The following is a 12483-nucleotide window of genomic DNA, read 5'->3' as shown; positions in this document are numbered from 1 at the left end:
GATACAAAGACCCGGAAGCCAGGGGGGAATAATATATACAGGTATTTTCTGAAATAATGTCTGATTTGTATTGTCACGTAAAATTCACACGGTCATTTTTTCCACCTCCACATTTTGAAAGGTAGCTACCTACAGAGATTTTTTACACGGGTCGTTTAAGCAGATTTGATGGAGCTGGGACTCATTTATTCCTGATTGTGAAATCCACTCAAATCATTTTCTGCTACTAAGAATCGCTTGGGAACTGGGTATTTGTGCATTTGGAATGAGAGTCCGTATCGCTATGAAGAATAGTGTGACCGGACGAGTATATCCACCAAAATGTTCGTGAACGTAAATTTGGATTCGCATAGGACTCAAAGCTTGGCTTTATACCCTTGCCCCGATCTATGCCTCACTACAATTTTAGGTCTTTGGTGAGTTCCTGACTACTTTTTTTTTTTTTTTTCCCCCTGACATTCAGTGTGGATTGCGGGACTTTATATACACACACAGGTGTGTGCCTTTATAAACTATGGCAATTCAATTCGCAATAGATGGTGAGACGGGTGCGTGGGGGGTTTGGACCCAAAATGCACGACTCAGAAACAATGGTGTAGTAAAGTCCCGTCAGGGCCTTATTCGGAGAATATCCAGAGAGCGTAGTCAAAAACAAGCAATGTTCGTACACGTAAAATCCAGCCCAAAAACCAAAGCGCAGTACCGAGGGAGAAGGCAGTCTCATAACTGGTAGTCCGGTAGCCAGGAAAGCTGTCAGCGGGGCAGAAGTACAGGCCCCGGGTAGGCAGGCTCAGGGTCGATGGCGGCGCAAGAGTCAAGACCGAAGTCTGCTCCGCGGGGCAAAAGCACAAAGACAGCAGGCAATGGTCAACAAACAGAAGTCAATTATCTTTGGTCAATAAACATCCTTGACTGTAACGGGTAGCCACCGGCTTGCCAAAACCACTCAACAGGTGCACTAATGCAATTTCACAACGACAAGACATGAAACTGAGCTTTATATGCAGGTGTAGACAGGTGTAGACAATTAGCTTGAGAGCAGCATGAGAATGGAAATCAGGTGTGGAGGATTGACAAGTTAACGAGGTAATTAGTAATCGTTAGTAATAAACCAGTGGAGGCTCCTCCATAGAGGTGGAGGAGGCCTGGCCTCCCCAATAATTTGAGAGAAGAGAGAGATTTAAAAAAAACAATAAATATATTTATTTTATTTATTTATTTTAACAAAAAACATATTTTTTATTTTTTATATTCATATTATTTTAGTTTTGTTCATAAATCTAAATTTTCCCATGGCTAAAACCCAATATTGCAATTGTAAAGCAACAGGCCAGATTTCCCTATCAGTTTGTATTAAGGGAGGCCAGGCCTCCCCTAGGAAATTCGCTTTTCATAGAAGTCAATGTAATGCATTTTTTTTCATGCCAATATGTGATTGGCCAGATCACTGAAAATGGGTGGGCAACGGAGGCCTGGCCTCACCATGCATTGTGTCCAGGGCTGAAAGATTGACATTTTGTTCGTCCAATCACATGCTACTGGTTCATTTGGAATCAACTGTCCTTTCCTTTCCTATTCAACACAGAAGCCATTTTGAGAATTCGCTAGTCACTTCAGTCAAACAAACACACGCCATAGTGGCTACGAGTGTCCTATCAACTTGTGCTTTTCAGGAAATTTAGAGAACACCCCTGGAGTTTATAGCTCATTTGGCCAAACACTTTTGCTTAAAGCTACCTCGGAAGTCGGCGAGATTCTAGCGCAATTTGAGATCTTGGGCTGGAGATATGCAGATTCCAGATACTAGGGAGTGAGAATGACATTCAATAGGTCATGTTAGACACCATTTGGGATTTATTGAACAGTTTTATTTTTAATGTAGTCCATTTCGTTTTATTACAAGTCAATTTAATAATCTTCCATATCAAATTACCGAATTGTTGCTCTGTGAGGAAATTCACTCTAAATACGAATAGAGTGCTGCCCTCTAGTGGATAACGTTAACGTTAGATAAAGCCAACTGGAACCATATTTTTACATATTTTATATTAAATATATTGAATAAAACTACATATGATAAAGAAAGTGTTATCTTATCTTTTTTATATGCTAAACTTGATTAAATTGGTGATTACATGTTGAAGCTGTAGAAGAATGAAAAATGTAAGCTAAACAAAATAGTTTTTAACTACATAATTAAAATTCCTGCCTTTTACACATGTTCACTTGGCATTTATATTACATCCAAATGTCATTTCTCAGCTTAATTATCAGGCAGGCTCATAGACTTACAGCAATGTCATTTCTTCAGGAAGGCACAAGGCTAAGCTCTGCACAATGAATTTCATCAGCCAGAACTTTCTGACTGTAGCTTACACTCCAAATAGTATGCCTTTGGCCAGCACAAAGACAGATAAGAGAACAGGGAACATTCCATCGCGAGTGAAGTGAGCAAGCGGAAAAAAATGGCCTCCTCAATTCTGGAAGTCACCAGCCTCCACTGTAATAAACCTATCCTGCCCTAGCGTTAGTAAATTAGTAAATGACATGCACAAGAAACGTAAGGTAACATGAACACATGGTTAGAATGTTAGTATTACCCAATCCTGATCTAGCGTTGTAGATTAGTAAGAAGACAATTAGGGTGTGAGTGACAGAAAGGGAGAGAGAGAAAGCTGGAATGCAAGATTTGCAGAAAGACACAAAAAAGTGTATGCTAATCAATGAACAGTACAGCATAACATGAAACATAAATTGTGACATAACAAGTTTGCTAAATAATGACAATAAACTATATAACATGACATGGCAAGACTAAGAAATAAATGGTAACAAGAACTAAACATGAAACATAACATGACATGACAATGAAACGTAACAAGAAATAAAACATAAAAACGTGGCGAGGCTAGAATAACATAATACGTGACATGACAATAATGTAACTAAGACAATGACTAAACATAAAACATGACATGACAAGCATGAAACGTGACAGATGGACTCTGAATACTTATGTAAATGAGGGATTAAAGTTTTTGATTTGTAATAAATTTGCAAGAATTTCTAAAAACATGTTTTGACTTTTGTTGATGGGCTAAAATGGCAATTTTATCCGTTAGAAATGAGATCTACAACACCATAAATTGGTCTGAAAAGTGGTCTGAGTACTGAGTCAGAAACGGGCTAAATCTCTCATCGATAGGGTGAATGTGTCGACCACATTTTGTGCAGGTGTATTTCCTTCAGCTTGCCTTAAAAGCCTAATTAAGTGTCATAGACTTTTGGCATGTTTTGAACATTCAAAATGGACAAGCCAGTATTGCTGATTCTAACCCCTCTGGGCATATGGAAGAATGGTGCAGTGCAAGTTGATTCTGATTCTGAATATAACAAATGTAACCAATGTCCACCTGGTACTCTGCTGATATTTCCATACATTATAAAGCAATTACATTATTACATTACATTACATTAAGCAGGAGACAATCCTCCCCTGGAGCAATGCAGGCAGGGTTAAGGGCCTTGCTCAAGGGCCCAACGGCTGTGTGGATCTTATTGTGGCTTCACCGGGATTAGAGCCACTGATCTCTTGCGTGTCCCAGTCATTTACCTTAACTACTACGTTACAGGCCACCCCAATTGTATGTCCTATTGAGATGGCTCTACAATATTGTTATTTTATACTACCTATTCTTGTCATGCTACATGATATTCCTGAACTGACGTGGTTTGCTTTTGGAGATATACTCAAGTGAACAAATGTTTTAGTAAGCAGAACCTTTTCTCCAAAATAATAGGGCTTCAACTCAGCTCAATAATATCATATCCAAACCCAAGCCTGATGGGGACAAGTCCTCTGAATTGTCTTAGATAACCCCCCATGCAGCACCTATTATATGAACCTGTTTAATGTGACAATCGTGAAAAAATGTCAAAAGCAGTGTCCAAGGAGGTAAATCACTTAATATTCAGTGAACTGCCTAGACAATCTTATTAAAGTAGTAACTGCTATGTATGTGGTGACAGCAGTCAGCTATAAATCTGGAATTGTGCAAGTGGCCCAGGCAACACTAAGTGAACCTTGAACCTTTCCTTTAATATCATACCCTACTCTTTGCTCTGAATGTTTTATCATTATTATCTCAGGCGTACTTTCATTATATTGCCACTGTATAAACTTTGCAGGTCTTACATCTCTCATGTACACTTCATGGGCCAATGAGGGTGTGTCCATACCACACATGCCTGCCAAATTTTATGAGATTTTGGAGCATGGCAAAGAGATGAAAATTTAGCAAGAGGCAGAAGAAGAAGAAGAACAACAACAAGAGCAAACCAAAAGGCCCTGTGCCCCCTCGGTCCTGGAGTACCCATGTGTATGCTGCTTTTCGTTCCAACAATAGCAATCCAATTGCTGTTGTTGGAAAAGTTGGATTGCACAATAGCAATCCAACTTTTAACAAGCTCTTAATTTTTCTTAGTTAGGTTATGCTTTTCTTTTTTAGAAGGATTAACTTACCCTCTTAAACCACATTATGTCAGATAGCTATGCATACCGTAAATAATAAAATCCCCATGTTAATATTGTGCTTATCATACTATATTGCAAACAATGCATACATTTTGCGGAAAAAGTGGTAAATTATTTTTAACTGATGAAACTAAATACTGAATCAATAGGTTCCTGATTAGTGAATGTGTTGACACCTGGGTCCTCATGCATAAATTGGTTGTACGACCGGATTTAACCGTAAATTGTGCCTACGCTGGAATCTAATTAATTTCTTGTGGGCGCTGACAGCTTTTCTGAGCCAATAGGCGATTAGCTCAAACCGGAGCAAGTCGTTTCCCATCATGCACAAAGTTTTGCAGTCGGTGGTGAACAACTGCGTCGCCTATTCCTGAAAACATCGCCTGAAAACGCCAGAGCAAGTCCGACAACATTCTAACCGTCATGCAATGCGCTTGCCTGCAGGCCTATTTCATCTCACACAAGCCTATTATCTCATGACGTATCCTCCATCTGTGAACAGCAGTGATATCTGAAGACCAGAAGCGTGTAGTCTACGAACTGGGCCGTGTAAATGTATCCGTTTGTCTTTTTAATAGCGACATGGATATTTGTGATTCATAAATAAAAGGCGGAAGTCAGGGAAGTATGGTTCCACGTGCGAGAGTGAACACATAGATAAAAATGTGAACCCTTCTAACATAATCAGATAAACTGGCCAAGTAGTAATCCCACAGTTGCGTTATAGTAGGGAGTTAATCATGATAAATGAATGAATAAATAAAAATCTAGAGCAAAAGGTAGGTGATACAGTTAAAGGACAAGTCTAAGGTTCATATTTGCACACAGGGGAGACCGGGGCACAAACAAACTAGTATCAATTTCTTCCAAGACATCCATTTCATATATATGGTGTCATATGCGGTTAGTACAGACAACATTATAGACAATTTCTACAAGACAATTTCCCAAAGTGCGTTCTCGTCCACACACTTTTACAGATATTTCTGATTCATAAATAAAAGGTGTATATGTGTGATTTACGAAATTGTTTTCATCCGTACGCGCATTTTATAAAGGTGTGTATGCACGATTTAGTAACTGGCCATATGGTGAAATGTAGGATGAAATGCACGGCAATTCTATGGACGAGGGCCCCAGGTCCCCATGTTTTTTATCCCCTATTTGCAGCATTCGCGACACATTTCCCCCCATGCCTCAACTCACCCTGATTGTGACGCACACACACAGACACACACACACACACACACACACACACGCTTGAAAATACTAAATACAATACTCAAATACAATTATTTGGTTACTCGAGAACATATTTGAAATTCAGCTGTGATATTCAGAAATATTTCAAATGTACCAATTAAAATGCTTTTATTTTAACACATATATTTAAATTCTCCCAATTTAAAAATATATTTCCCCGTGTCCAGTCGGCCCACATTTTCCTCTGTTGACTGAGATAATTCTCCATGAACATGGGATTATCTCCCCACCTGGTAACACAGGTGTTGTTGATAAAGCGGAACTGGGACGCTCGCCCCACACTATCCGGCAACGCAGTTGAAACGAGCACAATGCACCTCCACGCAAAGTGCACTTTTGCCATAACAATTGGCTTGTTGTTTTTTCACAGTTCTTTCGCGGATCCCAAAGGTAAGTACCAGAGTATATTTATATTAACTGATCTGCATTGCTGTGAGATCACGTATTGGTGAGAATAAAAGGATAAAAGCACGACACTCGTAAATGTGCAGAAAAAAAACACCATAAAAAAAATAAAATAATGCATAAGCTTTATTTTCCAACATGTGTAAAGTAGTGTTATTTCTTAATGATTCATTTAAATCAATCAAAGTCTTGAAAAAACGAATTGCACAATTATTTGGATCCCTGTGCAAATGTAACGAGAGAAATATCCCGAATTCGACGTGGGATTTGAACCCTACTCTCTCACTCGGAGAAGTATTTTTTGGACGAAGGCGTTACCAGTCAGCTAAAGCACTAGGGAGCGTTTTTACGGTAACCTGGTACAAGCCTTTCCTGAAGCCCGCGAACTAGCTAAGCTAACCCTGCTACACAAACACACGCAAAAATGACTACCATGATTGTGAGTTCAGTAATGAGTGTGAGGGTGATTGTGAGTTCAGTAATGAGTGTGAGCGTGTGACAGTGAGTTCATTAATGAGTGTGAGTGTGTGACTGAGTTCAGTAATGGTTTGAGTGTGACTCATATGGGGAGATCTCCCAGGCCTTACATTGCTTACACAACTTGGACTGGACCCCCCTCTTCAATTCAGATTACATGTTTGGACAGGATTTAAGTCTGCAGACTTTGATGGCCATTGCAGAACATAGATGTTGACTTCACTTTCACCGTTTCTGTTTAGATTTTGATGCATGTTTGGAGTCATGAGGGAACAACTTGTCCATATTACATGACATTACATTAATGGCATTTGGCAGACGCTCTTATCCAGAGCGACGTACAACAAAGTGCATACCCATAACCAGGGATAAGTGCGCTGAAAGACCCTAGAGGGCAGTACAATAGAAGTACATATTCTCCAAGAGCAGGTGGTGGAAGTGCTGGGTCTTGTAGAGACTCACAGCTCAATATTCCAGAACACTCCAGGTCTCACACATGTATTGATGCATGACGTGGATGTGGGTGATGGTATGCCAATTAAGCAACATCCGTACAGAATTCATCCAAACAAGTGAACAACCGTCAAGGGGCGTCCAGGGGCATTGTAAAAAGAACAGCTGTGCAATGGTCATTTCTGTGAAATTTAAGGGGAAAATATTATCATTACTGGATGTTGGCCACAGAAAATATTGTGGCTGAGCCGCAACGGCTGTTGAAAGAAAATCTGAAGATGTAGCAACAGTTGGCCAACAAACAAGTTTTCAGCTCCCTTTGCAAATTTCAATGGGGTAGCCTATTCCTGGTTAAATAAAGGTGAAATGAAAATAAAGAAACTCAACAGGAAGTGAAACAGCCTACCATATCTTGTACATAGCTACGTTTGAGGGAAAGAAGGTTCATCACCACTGTTGACAGGGGCTGTCAAACATCTGCAACATCTGTTTCTTGATAACAAAATATATAAATGAAAAAACAATATGCATATTTCTACCCTTTTCTTTCTATTTCCATTTTGAAATCATGTGATTGGGAGGAGGCCATTTTGTGAGAAGTCAGATAATTTGGCGGAAGCCATTTTTTAAGCAGTCAGGTGTCTGGGGAGAGTTTTGATGATTCAAACCTGCAAGAAAAACAACTTTGAGGCTGGAGCTGGTTGCTCAGGTGTGGAGCACAGGTTTTGTCTAGCCTTTCAAAGGAAGTGATGAGAACTTGTCCGACCACTCGGTCTCCAGCCAGCCACTTTCTTTTGTGTTCTTTCCCCCCTATCTGAAAACTGTGCATTACGCACATAGCCAGGAACACCTTGGGTTATTTACTGTCTGTATGGTAGTCAGCAGCGTAGCCTAGTAGCTCCATTTATAACAAAATAAAAATATTTGGCAGATTCAGAAGTATGTGAGCACTGCCTCATTTAAGATTCATAGAATTAAAACAATTATCTATTGCGTGCAAACCAATGTTTTCTTAAAAAGAAAACAATATTATCTTAAAGACAGACCAGATACAATATACACTCTGTATTAGGTAGACCTGTACACCAGCTTGGTAATGCAAATATTGAATCGGCCAGCCCTGTGACAGCAGCTAAATGCATGAAAGCATGCATGCAATCCTTAAAGGTACGATAGGTAAGATTTTTGTGTTAAAACATTGTTACAAGACCATTATAAATTCCTTCCTATCATTGAAAAAGGCTCACTGACATGTTGACTCACCCTCTGCCTGTGTTTATAATCCTTAAATTCGGGTTTCAAAATATTCCTGTGACGGCCCAACACCAAAACGTTGTGTAACTGTACAATAATTCAAGCTCATCGGTTGAAAATTGGTTCCAATTTCCACAGTCAATGGCGTTTCAACTTCAGTGCATTTACAGAGAAGGGGGAGGGATAAACAGTGTTGTGGTTTGAAGGTGTTTGTTGCTGCTATTCCTCTCTTGACCGTTAGAAGTCCAACATTACCGATTGTACCTTTAACTCCAGTCACGGTTGTGTGTTAATGGGCAGGTCCTCTGGCACTCCTCAGATCGGGCAGCCTGAGGGGTAAGTACGTGAGTGTGGTGGGGAAGGAGGCCGTGGTGGAGGCCTACCTGGGCGTGCCGTTCGCCCAGCCGCCGGTGGGGCCTCTGCGGCTGGCCCCGCCGCTGCCCGCCACGCCCTGGGAGGGAGAGCGAGACGCCACACAGCAGCCAGCGATGTGAGGCCTGGGAGATCTCCCCACACGAGTCACAGTCAGACCCATTACTGAACTCAGTCACACACTCAATCCACCCTGTCACACTCACTCTCATTACTGAACTCACACTCACTCTCATTACTGAACTCACACTCACTCTCATTACTGAACTCACACTCACTCTCATTACTGAACTCACACTCACACTCATTACTGAACTCACACTCATTACTGAACTCACACTCATTACTGAACTCACACTCACACTCACTCATTACAGAACTCAGTCACACCCTCAAACCCAGCCTGTCACACTCACTCATTACTGAACTCAGTCACAGCCTGAGCACACACTGAGCACACAGGTCGACTGAACTCAGCCTCACCAGAATTATATTGAAATCATTGTTACCATAAGTATTCATAATATAAATTGGTGGCATGTAAAGATTATACTATATTGTAATGATATAATATTCTTTACTTTCTAGGTGTCTACAAGATTTAGAGATGATTGCGGGCTTCACTAAAAATATTTCAGTGCAATTGGACATTCCTGGAATATCAGAAGACTGCCTATACCTGAATATATACACTCCTGCAATGTCCAAAGCATGCCCTAAATTACCTGTAAGTCCAAATGCTAGTTAACTTCACATATTTCTCAATGATGCTTTATGTACAATGAGATTAGTCATCTGTTGTACTGTGTACAGTGGGAGGACTGGCTGCCCTGTGTATGTGCAAGAAAGTATTTCTATGTGTGTGATAGAGCGTGGGTATGTAAGAAAGTGTAGATACGTGTGAGAGTGCGTGTATTTGGGTAAAGTGTGTGTGTGTGTGTGTGTGTGTGTGTGTGTGTGTGTGTGTGTGTGTGTGTGTGTGAGAGAGTGAGAGTCACTGATCTCTTCCTCAGGTCATGGTATTGTAGGGGTCCTCGCACGGGACTCCAAATTATGTAGGGTCCTCGCACGGGCCGCCAAATAACGCAGGGATTTTACTCTCTACGAAACCGGGGCGCCAGTTAAACGTTGTGTAGCAGTATAACTGCAAAAAGTAATCAGTCTCATAAAATTACTATTATCAGAATATCTAACCACAAATTTAGTATTTTAATTAATAATTAAAATAACCAATATTAATGATTAAACATACCGATAACCTGAAGGTTGGAAGTTCTTCGAAAGACTGCTTTAACTCGGCTCTCATGTCTATGCGATTCCAAAACGGACACCGGGGTTTAATAAAATATATTTATTAAACAAACATACAAACATATAACAGATAAACTAACGGGAAGTTAGTAAGGAAATTTAGTTGGGTATGTGTGTGTGCGTGTGTGTGGCGCGCGCAAGCGCGCGTGTCGCTAGAGTTCTGGGTGTGGTAATGAGTTGGGGTTAGCTGTGAGAAGGGACTACTTGCGTAGTTTTACTCTATATATGCGCAAAAGACGGCGAATCAATTCACGTACATATATATGTAGCTAACCAAACACATTACAATGGTTGGATGGTAAATATTGAAACACAGATTCACAAAAACAGTTAAGACTAAACTAAACACTGGCTATGCCTGAATGTTTGTTTTCTTACTGAGTCCATACGCATTGCTGGGTCCAAAAGACATGCTGTCCTTGTAGAAGCGGCGATGGTGCTGTGAATGGTGTCCGGGAGAGATGCGCAGGCTGGGGTGTTCCCGTCTTAGCAGCGCGTTGTCGTCTGATCCGCTGGTCCTTTTCCAGGTGTAAAAGTTCGTTGCTGTTTCGTTGTTGTGAGCTTTGCAGGAGTAAACTGATGTAGCGTTCCGCGTACACCAGTTTCCACTCGCTATAGGCCACGAAGTTACCGCGAGGTAACGGGGTGTGTCCGTAGGCCTGGTAGTGCGCTGTGCAGCATTCAGCCTCTGTCCGAGTCTCGGAGCAGATGAGCTGAAGCGAATGGCCAAAAAGGGTGCGTCGAAGAGAAGAAGCAGAAGAGGCAGAAAAAGCAGAAGAGCCAGAAGAGAGATCCCAAGAACGTGTCTTGCTCTTATACGGGACCGTTTATTGCTCCCGCCATTACGGGATTGGCTGAACCAAGTTAGACGTCATTCGTGGTGGACGTCGCAGAATTTTCCTGTGGGAATGTGGAAGTTGTAGTCCCTACATCCCCCCTGTGGTCTCAGGATGCGGCTGAAGCCAGTGTTCCTTGAGAGCATAAAAGTCAGTTCACAGTCCACAGGTCAAGTACGTTGGGTCGGTAACACAGTTCACAATTGACTGACAAACATCCAGGCATTTATCAACAATTAACTAAACTGGTCTAAGACACATGATACAAACAATGTGAAACACTAAGGTCGAACAGTGAATACATTGTCACAAAACAAAAGAAACCTTGGTGAAAGGGTTAGTCGTTTTGTTAGTTCAGGTGTTTTGTTAGTTATTGGATGGTGTCCAGAAGGTGGAGCACCAACAGGAATGACCCAGCCATGAAAATTTTCAGATGATGTAGGGGTCTAGGATGGAGAGGCTGTAGTCTTTTTGGAAGTCTTGTTCAGACTGACCAATTGTTCTAGTCCCTACAGTCAGGTTGCTGACGAGGGTTGTCATCTGAAATATGTGGGGACATTTTCAAATTAGGGCAGCTTTCTGTATCCAAGCTTAACCTTATGGCTGTGTCATCAGGAAGGAAATGGAGAGGTGGTCTCATTTCTAAATGATGTGGTAAGCTCACAAGTGGTCTTGTCTTGCTTGGGGAAGAGGTGGAGTAAGGCACACTGGGGTGTGGCAATATACTTGTAAAGATTACACTGTAGTTTCTACATGCAATACTTTACGATGGTTCAGTAGGTATAGAAAGAAGCAATGAACGTTTATGAGTTATAGCAGGTGTCGGATTTAACTCTACAGTACCTACTTACGATCTGCGTTTGCTGCTGCTACATGCAAATCTAAGTGGCTGCTATAAACTACCAGTTTATTTTGCCACCCCCCTTTGGTAGGAAAGGTGTGCAAAAGAAAGTGGTCAAAGCTTCAGCTAGGAGTCTGCCTGTGAGGAGACCACGGCTATAGATCAGTCTTATTCAACATCTTTTGATGGAGGTTGAACAAGACCAGATAGCTCTTTGGAGTGGTTACTCAAGGCATACACACTACTGAACAAAGGTTAGAGGCTTTAGTTGTCCTCAGAGGAACTGAAGAAGCTCTCTTCAGACAAGGTATCTTCCCTATCAGAGTCATGCTGGTGACTCTGAGGCTTGGGCCTACCGGGTCGGTCTTCTCTCCAATTCCGGCTGGAATCAGATTGTGAGAAGCGACCACGGTGGCTCTTAACCGGGAACTTACTCACATGCCGTTGTTTTGAGCCGTTAGATTTTAATGGGGCAACTTGGGAAGTGCCGGCGGGCTTGGTTGGAACAACGTGCTTAGCTGTTTCCAATACCTTGTTCCTGGGCACAATCCTTAAAGTGTCCCAGACCATTTGGGCTTCATTTCTTAATTCAAGGGCTGAGTGTTGGCCCCTTGAAAACAGTGAAACATGAGTTCGGACACAGGGGTGCAGGTTGTGCACAAAAAGGGATTTGAAGGCTTGATCTTCATCTAAGCCTGGTCCGTTTCTGCCCTGGAAAAAAGCATGTTTAAGACGTT

The 12483-nt window shown here is 41.5% G+C and overlaps 1 protein-coding gene across 1 annotated transcript in view; it reads left to right on the top strand.

Annotated features, from left to right (window-relative positions):
- Positions 1-5998: 5998 nt before the first annotated feature.
- The window catches only part of LOC133131588 (fatty acyl-CoA hydrolase precursor, medium chain-like), a 19129-nt gene continuing 12644 nt past the window's right edge, over positions 5999-12483 (top strand). Inside the window, exons 1-3 of the mRNA XM_061246961.1 lie at positions 5999-6187; positions 8687-8876; positions 9347-9489. Coding sequence (XP_061102945.1) covers positions 6004-6187; positions 8687-8876; positions 9347-9489 — 517 coding nt within the window. The 5' untranslated portion in view covers positions 5999-6003. The remainder of the gene's footprint in view (positions 6188-8686; positions 8877-9346; positions 9490-12483) is intronic.

Source organism: Conger conger, chromosome 6 (assembly GCF_963514075.1).
Source record: "Conger conger chromosome 6, fConCon1.1, whole genome shotgun sequence".
In the NCBI taxonomy this organism is placed as follows: domain Eukaryota; kingdom Metazoa; phylum Chordata; class Actinopteri; order Anguilliformes; family Congridae; genus Conger; species Conger conger.
The sequence above is the reverse complement of the archived record's forward strand: the minus strand, read 5'-3'. Positions and strand labels throughout refer to the sequence as shown.